This window comes from Thalia democratica, chromosome 8, assembly GCF_965202585.1.
Source record: "Thalia democratica chromosome 8, ktThaDemo2.hap1.1, whole genome shotgun sequence".
NCBI classification, from domain to species: Eukaryota; Metazoa; Chordata; class Thaliacea; order Salpida; family Salpidae; genus Thalia; species Thalia democratica.
The window spans coordinates 35,687,860-35,700,973 of NC_139172.1; the positions used below are offsets into that span (position 1 = coordinate 35,687,860).

The 13,114-nt window shown below is 24.6% G+C and overlaps 1 protein-coding gene across 1 annotated transcript; it reads left to right on the forward strand.

Annotated features, from left to right (window-relative positions):
- The first annotated feature begins 1,309 nt into the window (after nt 1–1,309).
- Nucleotides 1,310–8,867, forward strand: LOC145843189 (solute carrier family 22 member 13-like). Its single transcript, XM_082950649.1, has 10 exons — nt 1,310–1,455; nt 2,922–3,051; nt 3,610–3,713; nt 4,420–4,574; nt 4,875–4,982; nt 6,436–6,585; nt 6,708–6,816; nt 7,575–7,693; nt 8,069–8,192; nt 8,828–8,867. The coding sequence occupies exons 1-10, from the start codon at nt 1,310–1,312 to the stop codon at nt 8,865–8,867; spliced, it is 1,185 nt and encodes a 394-aa protein (XP_082806775.1).
- Nucleotides 8,868–13,114: the final 4,247 nt, after the last annotated feature.

A 13,114-nucleotide genomic window follows, 5' to 3' on the forward strand; every position in this document is an offset into this window, starting at 1 on the left:
TTTATTATTAATTATACATTTATTACCATTTGACTATATAAGCTAGATTTGAAAATTATTTTATTGCTTAATAAACAACTGACGAATTAAGCACGAAATATATGTTGTTATGAAATTTGAGTCTTGTGTTTTTTTTTGAAATAAACTATTGAAGTGTCAAAAATTGTTTAATCTTATACGTATTTTAATAAGAAAACCTAAGTTGTGTAGATATAGGTATTTTGATTATACTGTTTCTTTGTTTTCATAATTAGTTTTATAAGTTTTAAGTATGTTTTATTTATTTTCAGCTGCATTGTTATTAATAGTACTTATGTGTTGTTAATTACCCTTTGCTCAATTAATATTACTTTTACATTGATTACCTTTTGACTATATAAGCAAGATTTGAAACATTTTTTATTTTGTTTAATAAACAACTGAAGAGTTAAGCACAAAATAAATATTTTTATAAAACTTGAGATACGAGTATAAATTTATTAAAAAAACGTTTGTTTTAATCAAAGACATATTGTTTATTGTCAATACGCTTTATTGTGACTTATTGTTTTGTGGTTTATTGTGCAAAATTTGGAGTCGGGAATTAAAACCCGAGCAAATTAAACAATAAAACATTCAAAGAGAAAACACACATAAATATAAAATAAAACAAACAAAGTATTGTTTATCTTACGATAAAAAATCGCTCAAAAAGTTTGGTCTAAGGACCTGGTGTAGTTATATGTTTGTTTATAATTAAATACTCACTTAAATTTATACTTCTTTTGTGACTTATGATATAAAAATTGTTTACTTTATTTGTATTTAAAATGTACTCACCTTGAACTTGGAATTTATATTAAGAGTTTGAACGTGAAAGATCAATAAAACTTTAAAGTCATAAATATTTTTTACGATTAAAAAAAGTTTTGCAATGCATATTTGTGTTACTTGATTTAAAATATTATTAACTGTACATTAAAAAACATATCCCTTTTGGCAAATAGTATAAAAATGATCATAAAAAACAAGACTATAGATATAACAAACACCCATGTTATTTAATTGCTTAAACCAAAATAACCAAATTTTATTAAGCTACACTAAAATTTTATATAAAATCGTGCAAAACTTAAATCTACTCTTTGTTATTTCATTAGTTTTAAACAGTAAACTTATCTTTAGAGCTTCTGTTTATGAACTAAGCATTACTTTTATAAAAAACTATACAAAGAAATATTCCTAAGAACATTTTTTTCAAAATAGACTGTTTTTTTATTTGGATTTTGTTACTATTATCATTTACTGTTATTTAAAACTCGTTGAAATCATGATTGACTATGAAGCTATCGCAAAACAATCAAAACTAATAGGAAAAGGCCAATTAGTGATTATATTCATGTTGTCATACGCAATGCTTTTCCAGGGATTTCAAACGTTTATTCCTGTTTTTATTTCTTATTCACCCAGTTACAGGTCAGTTTAGAAAAAATATGAGAGCAACTTATAGATTTTTAAATGTAAACATTTTTTTTTAATAGTTTTTTGTTTATAACTAAACATCTACTAAAAACTTTTTTCGAAATACCAATAAGTATAAGTACATTGATTAAAATTTGTTTATTTTTTTAAATGCTATTACTGATATTTTTTAAAAGCATTGGCATTAAAACAAAACGGTTTTATAGTAAGTATCAAAAGTATTAATTACCTAGATTTAGTTTTTTTATATCAAGGCTCTTTTTAAACTTATTTAAATTGAATAAAATATTTGACGTTTAAGTTATTTCTTTATTATGAAATGTATTTTTGACTTTCCTATCTATTTAGAGCTTTTCAATTTAAGAAAATAAGTTAATTGAACTTTACTAAATATAAAACAACTAAATTAACAAAAAAAAAATCACTATTTTAAGAGACTTAACATCATTTTTAAACATAAGTCTCCTAGAGTATTTCAATAGTTATGCTAAAAAATATTTTTTTTATAGCTTTATAAACAATAAAATATTTTATAAAATTTTTAAAACTTAAACTGATTAATTAATACTATTTATAGATGCGATGTATCGCCTTTGAGCGAAAACATAAAAAACGAAACAATTTTATTAAATTATACAACTCCAATGGTTAATGGTGTATACGACGGTTGCAAAAGGTTAAAAAATTAACTTTTAAAATTTTTTTAAAGAGTTTTTTTTTTAATTAACTAAAAACTCGTTAAATTTTAATCTAGCAGCTTGTACGAAAAGTAGGTGAGATACAAAGTGTAGTTTAAAAATTTGTTAAGACTAGAGTAGAATGTGGTAATTACAATGAGGCAACTAAACAATTTATGTAACACTTAGTACATCTGTTTACTTTTTGAAGTAGTAGTAAATTAAAACTCAGAAAACTAAAAGTTGAGTATGTGCTTTCATTTTATCGATATAAACTTTATATTTCTAAGAATTTTCAATCTAAACTAACTTTTTTAAATACGATAGATTTTTGTTTTTAATTTTTTTTGCAATTGTTTTAAAATTTCTTTTAAAAAACTTTGATGTTTTTTAATTTTTGTTAGTTTTGTGACTGTTAACAACTTGTGTTTTTATTGCTTTTTGTAAATCTTAATAATAACTTTTTAACTTTTTAGTCTCTTTTAGTTTTAGTATTAAAACTATCGAATATATACAAATCATAAAGACTTACTTTTTGAGTTATCATAAATATAAATACTTTTAATTTCAAAACAAAAACTTTGTTGTATTTAGTTAACTTTAAGGAAAAAAAACATTTCTTCTTAAAATTGTAAGTAACTTATTATATGTGTTTAAATTTGCTAAAACCTTTTCAACTTGTTGTAGAGTTTATACACCAAGTTATTTTGTTATCAGTTTTTTAATGCTAAAAGTCAGTGTTTAGAATCTCATTTCTTTTATATTAATTGTGTAATATATCAGGTATAACTACAACATTTCCGAGTGTAATTCAACAAATTTTAGTTGTGTAGACAAAACAGCACCAACAATTAAATGTGATAAAGGGTATATCTATGATGACTCTGTGTTCACAGAAACTGTTGTTACAAAGGTAATTTGTGCTTTCTAAATAGTCTGTTTTGCTACTTTTATAATTAGCTTAGTTGAAAACAATTTTTGTGACCAAGTTTATTGGGCTCTACTTTGGAAGTTAGATGGTGATTAAAAGTTTTAGCTTTGTGTAAACTATTTATGTATACTTAGTCAATAAGGTCGATAAAGAAGATGATCGACAATAAAAACTCTTTAAAACATTTAAACAAACAAATGATTTTACAGATCGCTTTTAAAAACCTACAATAACTAATAACCTCTTTTCTAAATCACTGCTTTAGAGACATTAAAATAAATCCAAAAGTAAATATGGTATTAAAAACATTTTAACAACTTTTTAATGAATGACTTATAAATCCATTTTAACTTCTTTATTTACTTTTTGTTTAATTAATGATTATTTGGAATTTATTTTCTGTCAAAGTCAATATAGCTTTCATATTTAAAAACACAGTTATTGACTGTTCTTCTACTATAAACGAACTTTAAAATTGAAACTCCATACATAAATTTACACATTATTATTTTTCAATTATGATATACTTATTTTGTTCAGTTCGACTTGGTATGTGACAGATCAAATTTGAAATCATTTTCAACAAGCGTATACGAAGTCGGTAGTTTGATTGGCTCTCTTGTGTTTGGAAGTTTGGCTGATAAGTAGGAGTTTTTGTAACCTTTTTATTGAACACATAGTTTTTTAAACTTTTTTGTAATATGAATATCTACAAAAAAATCGTCAAAACTTTAAAGTTTAAGTTTTAAAAAAGGCTTTCTTAATGTAAATGTAAATTAAAATTATTTTCAAATTAAAGTTACATAATCTTAGTTAACAACAACTTTTGATTAAAAATACTTATTAAATAACTTATTTAAAAATGTGAAAATATGTTTATAGTATTCGTAATGCACGATGATGTACAAAATATCTATTTCTTAGAAAAGTTGATAAATTTTCTCTAGTATGTTTACTGTAATAGAATAAAAGTTTTAATAAAAAATAAAGTTTTGAAAATACAATACCTTTACAGTTAAAATTCAACACGTTAAACACGTTTTTCATGATTATTTGCATTAACTGTTCTAATGTTTATAAAAATACATTAACTGAAAAAAATAACATGGGTTCTAAATTACACAGACTATATAAGATAAAAATTCAGTACTTTTAATATTTTTTTATTTGCTTTTAGTTTAAAAAAAAATCGTTTAAAAGCAAAAAACTTTTGGCAAATAAAACAAAACATTTTCACAAACAAAAAGTGAACTTATATTTTTGAAGCTTTTCAGAATAAAAAGTGGTTTAAATTTAATGTTTAGGAAAATTCGCTGTTTTTAAAGTTGTTTAAAATAGCATTTTCCACAGGATTGGTAGAAAACGAACGAGCATACTTACAGTTGCTTGTGCGCTCACATGCAGCTTTCTTACGTCACAATGCAACACAATTGCAAGTTACATGGTAGTTCGGTTTCTGACTGCTGTGAACATCATCGGACTAATTATTTCAACAATGACTTTCGGTTTGTTATGAAATATTGTTTAAGAAATTTATTAAGAAAAAATAGAGGAAATATTATAAGAATTATTAGTATATATTTACTAATTAAAAAAACAAATCAATAAAAATGAAATTGTTGGAAGATTATTGACTTTAAGTTTTCAATATTGTGAACTGTTTTTTGAAACTAGCAAATAAGTTAAAATAAACTTTACGTACTTTTTATTTACTACAGGTTAAAACTTAAACTAAACAGTTCCCTTCTATATGTAGGGTGAAGCTAGATGAGTTGATTATAAATTGCCTAATGTAACAAATTTAGCAACTGAAGTCACGGAATCGAAGCACCGGACGAAAGTCATGGTATATTATCAAAGCATGTTCGGTTTAGCTTGTCTCATAGAGTCGGCTGTTGCTTACAAGTTCAGAAGTTGGAATGATATTATGGTAAAGTCTTTTAAAAGTTTTATAATTTATAACTAACTGCATAACTTGTTGTTTACACAATAAAAAACACAAATATATGCTTTTTCTTTTCAAAAAAATAAGTAACATGAATACACAAAATAATAAAAAGGAATAAAAAAAATTGAAACAAGTTTGAAATGTTCTAACAAACTTACTTGGTACTAATTTTTACATAACCTTTTATTACAGTTAATATTGAATATAATTTCTGCTCCTTACCTTTTGTTTTCCTTTATAATTCCTGAATCTCCGAGATGGTTGTTTGCACAGAATAAAAACAAGCAAGGAAAACAGGTTGTAAAATAAATAGGTATTATATTTAGTTATTCTTTAAAAATATAACTTATTTATCATCTTGTTTAAATTTTTTGAAACTCTGCTGAGAATCAGAGATAACAAAATATTGTGATATGAAATGTTTATATTAACTGCTTGTCTTATATTAAGGTTATAAGAAGAATGGCTTTTCTAAAAAGTAAGTCATGTGATGAACGTCTGTGGGAAAATAAACAAATTACCAGTAATGTGACTGATACGGTATGTTTTTCGAATTAATACAAAATGCTAGATATGAATTTTTGAAAACAGTTGGTTATATTTAGGACAAGAAAAAGCAAAAACACTCTACAATCGAATTGTTTACAAATCCTCAATTGAGAATTATAACACTAAATATAATGTTTTGCTGGTAAGTAAAACTAATAGTAAACTTTTTCATTTCCCTTATTTTTTAGTAATAAGCAAACTTTTCAATTCGCACGGTTGTTTTTATCTATAAAGAAATATTGGAGTAATTATTTTTTCTCACCACTTACTTCTCTAAGTTTATTTAAGTATAAAATTTGTAAGTACTTTTATTTTGAACTCAATTCAGTATAAAACTACACGTATACTTAAAATATTTAAGATTGTTGTTCTTTTATTTATACCAAAATTTTATAAGTTTAAATATGCAAACGATACAAAATAAACAATCAGTTTTTTATTAAAAAGCTTATATCAAAGTCAAAACAAAACTTTTTTTCTTCTTTTATAAGAAATTACTGAAGTAGTATTTTTTCCGAAAAAAAAACTATCCTAAAGTTTTACAATAACATAAGTTTTTTTCTCCTGAAAAAAAAACATTATCAATATACAAATAACTTTAGATCAAATATTATTTCATAAACTCAACAGTGGTGCAACTTCCTTGGTTTATTATGGAATTTCATTAAATACTGCAAAACTTGCTGGAAACTTATTTTTGAACAACGGAATAAGTAAGAGTTAAATATTACCAACTATAAAGCTAACCCTTTTTATTAGTAGCAAAACTTAAGTTTCCAATTTAATTTAAATAATTAAATCTTAAACTTTTTCTATCAAGCTCACCATAATAACTGTTTAAGCTTGTCATTATCCTTATTGTTTCTCAGATGCAATTGTTGAAATCGCCTCAATTATTGTTGGAGGAATTTTAGTGGAAAAGATTGGTCGCAGACCGACCATATCGGGAGGGCTGTTTGTGGGTAGCATCGGAAACATTGTCTCATTGCTCATTGTTGAACTTCTCGACCAAAGCTCAAGTGAGTTTTACTTTTATATAATAAACATCAAAAAAAATCTTTATGGTACTTAAGATACAATGTAAATTAATCTTTATGATTTTTTTTATTAATTGCTAAGTTTCAATAAAAACTTTTTTTAGATTTTCAAATAGTAGGAGTTGTATTTGTTTTCATTGGCAAGTTTGGAATCAGTGCAACGTACAACTTTATATTTTTATATTCCTCTGAAATTTATCCATCAGTTATAAGGTCAGTACTAAACTTAAAGTATAACTGATTAGAAAAAACATTTATAGTTTTTTTTAATCACCACTTGTTTTATGTAGGCTTTTTAATATAAAAGTTATAATTTTATTTTTCTAGATATAATTTATCTTAAATGTTTTTCATAAGCAATTAAAAAATATATAGGAGTTAAAAAGATATGTACTAATTATTCAATGATATAGAAAAAATATTCATTGATAGAATCGTTATTTAAACTAATGCTAGATTAAAAGTACAAAAAATTATCAATTAGAAATAAAATTTTGGTTTAAAACCAGCCATTCATTAGCTGATTAAGATATAATTACGTTAGTTTTATGATACAACTTATTCTGCAATAAACTATGAATAAATAAGTACTTTAATTTTTTTGTTGAGTTTAACTTTTAAACAGATTTTATATTTATTAAAGGTTTTACTCAAGTAACACTATTTTTTGTTTTCCTTTTATTGTACTACGTCGTTTCACTGCAGAGCAGCTCATCAGCACAAAAAAAAAGCTGTAAATCAGCTCAGTCTAGTCAAACCATGTTTTACAGTACATACTATAATGCTTTAAAATATAATTTTATGAGATATCTAAACCAATAAATTTGTTTGGTGACTTACCTCAATTAATTTCAAAATTCTTCAACAAACTTGACTCAACCACATACAAACTGGTCAGAAAAACTCAAAACATTTTCTAAAATCTACTGAGCTTATTTTGAAATTGGTAAAAACAAATCAATTTTTCAAAGGAGCACGGGTATGGGAATGATGAGTTTTGCGATCCGATTAGGGAGCATTTCGGCTCCATTCATAATAATGCTCCAAACGTCTGTCAGCTGGCTACCCAGTGCTGTGTACACCGTGTTAGGTACTGTTTGAAAATTGTTAATTAAACAAGAATAACCTGGTGTAGATTTTGTTGATAAAATAGAGCTTGTTTTATATGCAATACTTTCTGAAGTTTTTCTTCAAATGAAATTAAACTTGGAAAAAAATACTTGGTTTTATTTACATTAGTTACAAGTACTGAACATTAACTGTAAAAAGAATACCTTTGATAGTTTTTTTTTTAAGTTTATTTTAATCTATTTTAAAGACTGTTTTTTTAAAAAGTTTGATAATGTTAGCTGTATACTGTTCTACTAAAAGTTGATTATACGTTAGTATTAGCTTTACATCTTACTAAATTTACTAAAACATTTACTGAATTGTTCGCTTGCTTGTTAAAACAAAACAATAACAGGGTTCGCAGCAGTTTTCGTATCTCTTTTGTTTCCAGAAACTCGGCATATTGACTCTATGGAAACTATTGAGGAAGCCGAGTACTTCTACGAGCATAAAGTTCCATTGAAAAATACTATTACAAGGTTAAACTTTTTTTTGTTAAAAGAAGATTTTTCTAAACCTGTTGGGACCTATTAAAAACCGAAACTTATTTAGAATAAGGTAACAAAATTAAGACTTTGTAAGTTTTCAACAATTTTAACGGCCTGCTAAAAAGTCTTAACACAGTCTTAAGTGAATACAATAATCATAAATACATTACCAAATTAATTAGAATTTAAGTTATGATACCTGAATTTTAGATGCTTTTAGTCCAAAGGTTTTTTTTCTAAAAATAACTATATTAAAACTTTATATGACTTTTGCTAAAAAAATATCTAATATTTAAATTAAACGTACTACTAAAATATCGGTCCTTAAAAGTATTATAATCACGCTTATATTGTATGTAAATACTTTGTATGAAGAGTTCTTGTAAAAAGAGAATTCTAAAAATTCTGATTAAAAACTTAACTTTGAGTTCTGTTTTAGTTGTAACATATGGTCTCATTTAAATTTATTTATCAAAATTAAAATTAATTTTCTTAACCAGTCAATGTAGAAAAAAGTATGAAGATTATTTTTTGCTAACTCTTTAAAAATAAATAACACTTCGTTTAAAAACTTGTCTACACTAGCTTCTTAAGTATTTAATTTAATTAAGCAAAATTTTCTACAGAAAAGAAGGAAAAGAAAACAATGTATTTTCAATAGCATAAGACGAAACTCAAAAATATACTTGAAAATTATTTGTTTCTTTTACAACGTTTTTTACACAACTTATTTTGAACGTTATTATCTGCCATTTTTTTAATGAACTTGGTAACATTAACGCAATTGCTATTTTAAATATATTTTTGGAACAAACATAGATTTTAAGTGCTTTGAACGTAATAATTTTTTGAGCTTCAAATATCTAATAATTTAGTTTTAGTTTAACTTTTAGAATTTAAATTAAATTTTTCTTTTACAGTTTTTTTTTAAGTTGAACTTGTCCATTAAGTCTACATATATTAAATTTAGCAGTATTGCTCGTTGTATTTAAACAAAATCTACATCCTAAAAAGGAATTGATTATCATTACAATAAAATATAACAAAAAATTTAAAACAGTTTAAATGCTTTATATAAGTAAAAGTTACAGAATTGTTTTTGGTTAAAGTAAAACTACATATTCAAACTTTTTCTCTAATATAAAGTTTTGCTTGTTTTTGCAAATATAGAAAAATATTTTTATTTGCTTAAGTATGTTGTAAGAGCATTTTAATATTTGAGTGTATTTAAATGACTAAATATAACGTAAATACATGAAATATAAAAGCTGTAAAATATTCACAGAACTCTCGATAACATTGTTTTATACGCCATATTTGTTTTACTGCTTTTTTTTTCAACACTTTAATAACATTCTTATAAAGAACATTATGCCCCATAGTTATCTTATTTTAAAAGAAACAGCAGATGCAAATAAGTCTGCTAATAATCAAAACTAAACTACACATACTGGTACAAAACATAATTCAAAATTTTCTCTGCGTCTTGTTAAGTACATTAACACGCGTTTAAATAATAATAAAACTTTATTGAGACAAACTATAAAAGTCTATAAATGTTTTCTCGGTTAATAAAATGTGACGGCAGCAGACTGATGTGGTCTTAAAATGAATTTATGATATTTCAAAACAAGAAAGTTTGTTTAAGTTATATAAACGGACACCCCCAAAAATTAAACCAATGAAAAAGACTGTTTGTTTCTGAAGTATCAACATAAATGAATTCATCAAGCTATAAAGCAAAACCTTGTTTGTTTGTTATAAAAATTTATAACATTTTCATGAATGTTGCCGAGCCTTATCATTAAAGTTGAAACTCATAAAACGAAGGAAAACAAAGACACAGAGGTTTTAACTTAAAGAAACATAAACAGTTTAAAAACCCTAAAATATAATAAAAATATTTCAAAGTACACGTTGTATTTTTTTCTTTCTAACTATCTAGTTAAGCAAAACTAGCTTAGCATCATAAAAATACGCAGTCAAGGTCAGATTAATTTAACATTGGGGTTTATGAAACATTCTCGTCGGCTGATAAATAGTATTATCACACTGAGACCTACAAAATCTTTGCAAATATACACATATTTATGTTAAAATGCTTGCGTTAATACTATGATTAGATAGTTAAAAGAGTTATTTAAATTAACTAACAATTTTTTGTCAACAAAATTTGAATAATTATGACTGATGTTTTGTATTATGTATAAAGGTAAAAATTTATAGTTAGGTTATTAATCTTTATAATAGAAACAAATGGATGTTGCAGCATATAGTTTAGTATTCGCCAAGTATTCGATGTAATCTTGTTTCGGAGAACTCTCCTATAAAAAGTTAAAATTGGTCATTAGAGATGAAAAAAAAATAAAACAAAAAAAAAATTAAAATTGTCTGATTTATCCTTTAAGGTTTTAATTTTCCTGCTTTACTTTTTCTTTACACTATTTAAAATTGATATTCAAACAGTTCGTGCACTAATCTCTAATTTAATTCTACTAATAGGTTTTTTTGCAAAAGTATTGTTTTGTAAAGCTTTTCAATAAAAACTATTATATACTATATTCATACTTTATACTATAATGTATAAAGATGATGACAATATTTTATACAGATTTCATAGCATATATCAATAAAATTTATCTCCACTATAAAAAAGAATAAAAATACTAAGCATTATAGTTTTTTTAAACAATTAATTCCTTTTTTTTTTCTGTCTTTATAAAAATTGTAAAAACTTAAAACTTTTACTTAACGAAATTTTCTTTTTATGGTTACTTAGATTTTTTTAAATGTGATATTGTAAACATGTTTTACTTATAACTCTGGCCAGGTAATAAGAATTAGTTATTAAATCAAAAGTTTCAAATATTAAGATAAAAAACTACAAGTAAAACAAAATTTAAAAAGTTGCAAGACATGTTTCAAATAAGTTGTATAGTATAAAACAAATTTAGAACTTCGTTTTTAAGTTCTTAACAAGTATTTTGAACTTTTAAAATTTCTATTTGACCAAACAAAGTTACTTTAGTTTTGAACACTGAACTTTTAAACAAATAAATTTTTTGCAAAGCTAAAAGTGAGGGTACTTTTTTAACTGAGAAGAATGTGTGGAAGTAGTTATTTTTCTCCTTGCTATTACATTAGAGGTTTTGTTTTAATTAGTATGTTTTATAACTAGATAAGTAGACTGAGCTTTAATTATTAATAAATATTGAGGTAATTATTTAAAAATTATAAATAACATATATAACAAAAAAAAACTGTAAACTATTTATCTAGCTTGTAACTATAAACTATTTTCAATTTTATTAATAACTTGCTTTTTATATAACAGTGGTTTGACTTTAGTTGTGGTTTTAGATTTTATTTTAACCTTGGAACAACTTCATTTTTCAAGAAATAGAATGTGAACACTCGCAACTTAGGGCAATGGATTGCTGTAGAGAAAGACCTTTTGGTCATCGAGCCTCACTTCGTATGTTTTGTAAACAGTTTTAATTATGTCACGAAAAAAATTGATATCAATATTTTTTAAGTTTTATAACAAAGTTAAATCTAAAAGTAAGTAGTATGCATAGTCGTCTTTTTTGACGAACTTTTGCTAATTTGCATATATCAAGATAAAGTACCGATGAACTTTTTAAAATTAGTTAACCTTTACGGACTAACTTTAATTTTTAATCAAAAGTAATGTATTTTAAAGCCAGTATGTTAAATCCGTACCAAACTTACAAAATGTAACTTCTTTAGCGTCATCTAGCAGTTAATTTTTTATTATTATTTATATTTCTTTTATTTGTATTAATGGACAAAAATAATGTTTAAAAGATATATATATCTATATTATAAAGATTAATAATATAAATTAATAAAAGTAATAACAAATACATATTAATAAAATAGTGAAAACTAATATAAAATGAATTGTAAAAAATATTTTTTTTTTCAATAATAAATAATACCTAAATGAAATGACATAAACTTATATGAAAAAAAATAGTAATAAGTAAACAAACACATATATATACAAAGAATACACAAAGAAAGTAAATATTAAATACACCTTGATATAAATGTTTGTCACCATTCTCTTTGGAGTTTAGGTTATAGACCTCTTTTCATGAAACTAAACAAATTTTACGCCTTTCTTATAGTCAAAAATTTTAATAAGAAATATTTTTTTAACTTAGTTTATTATTGTTTTTAGTTTTTTATTGTTAAAGCAATGTGTGGTGTGCACCATTTCAACAAAAGTTAAAGTTTGTAACGACGGTATTTATAAGTATATTAAAAATTTAAGATCTTCTAAACATTTATACTGTAAAACACCTACACTTGTTTTTTCGATGAATAGGCCATATTTTTAAACACTCTCACACAAACAATTCTCAACAAAAACATTATATTTTCCGTGGGCATCTTTTTGTCCAGTCAAGCAGAAATTTGGAGTTTTAACGGGTATGGTGAAGCGTTTCACCAGACTTTGTTCTCCTTGCTTTCTTGAAGGCGAGTTAAAAACACTTCAAAACACTTTCCTTTCCCTTGGTTATCCAGGTAACTTAGTTTTGAAAGTTATAACTAGAGCTAGAAGTTCAACAGCTTTAAAAATAGTTGGCTCTCAGTAGTAGCCAGTATATTGCAGTATGCTTAAAACTTCCTTACCTTGGAAATATTTCTGAGAGGTTTTTAAATAAAATTTCAGAGGAAATAAACCAAGTTTTCAGCTCTTTTCATTTAAGAACAGTTTTGTATACTGATCGACCTTTAAGCGGAATTTACAATGATATTTCTCCCACTCATTAAAAAAGTAACATTATCTATAAATTTAGTTGTCACTGTGGTAGTGGATACGGGGGAAAACATCTCAAAGGTTTCATGTAAGAATCGATGTTCCGAAAGTCTTGAAATAGTGG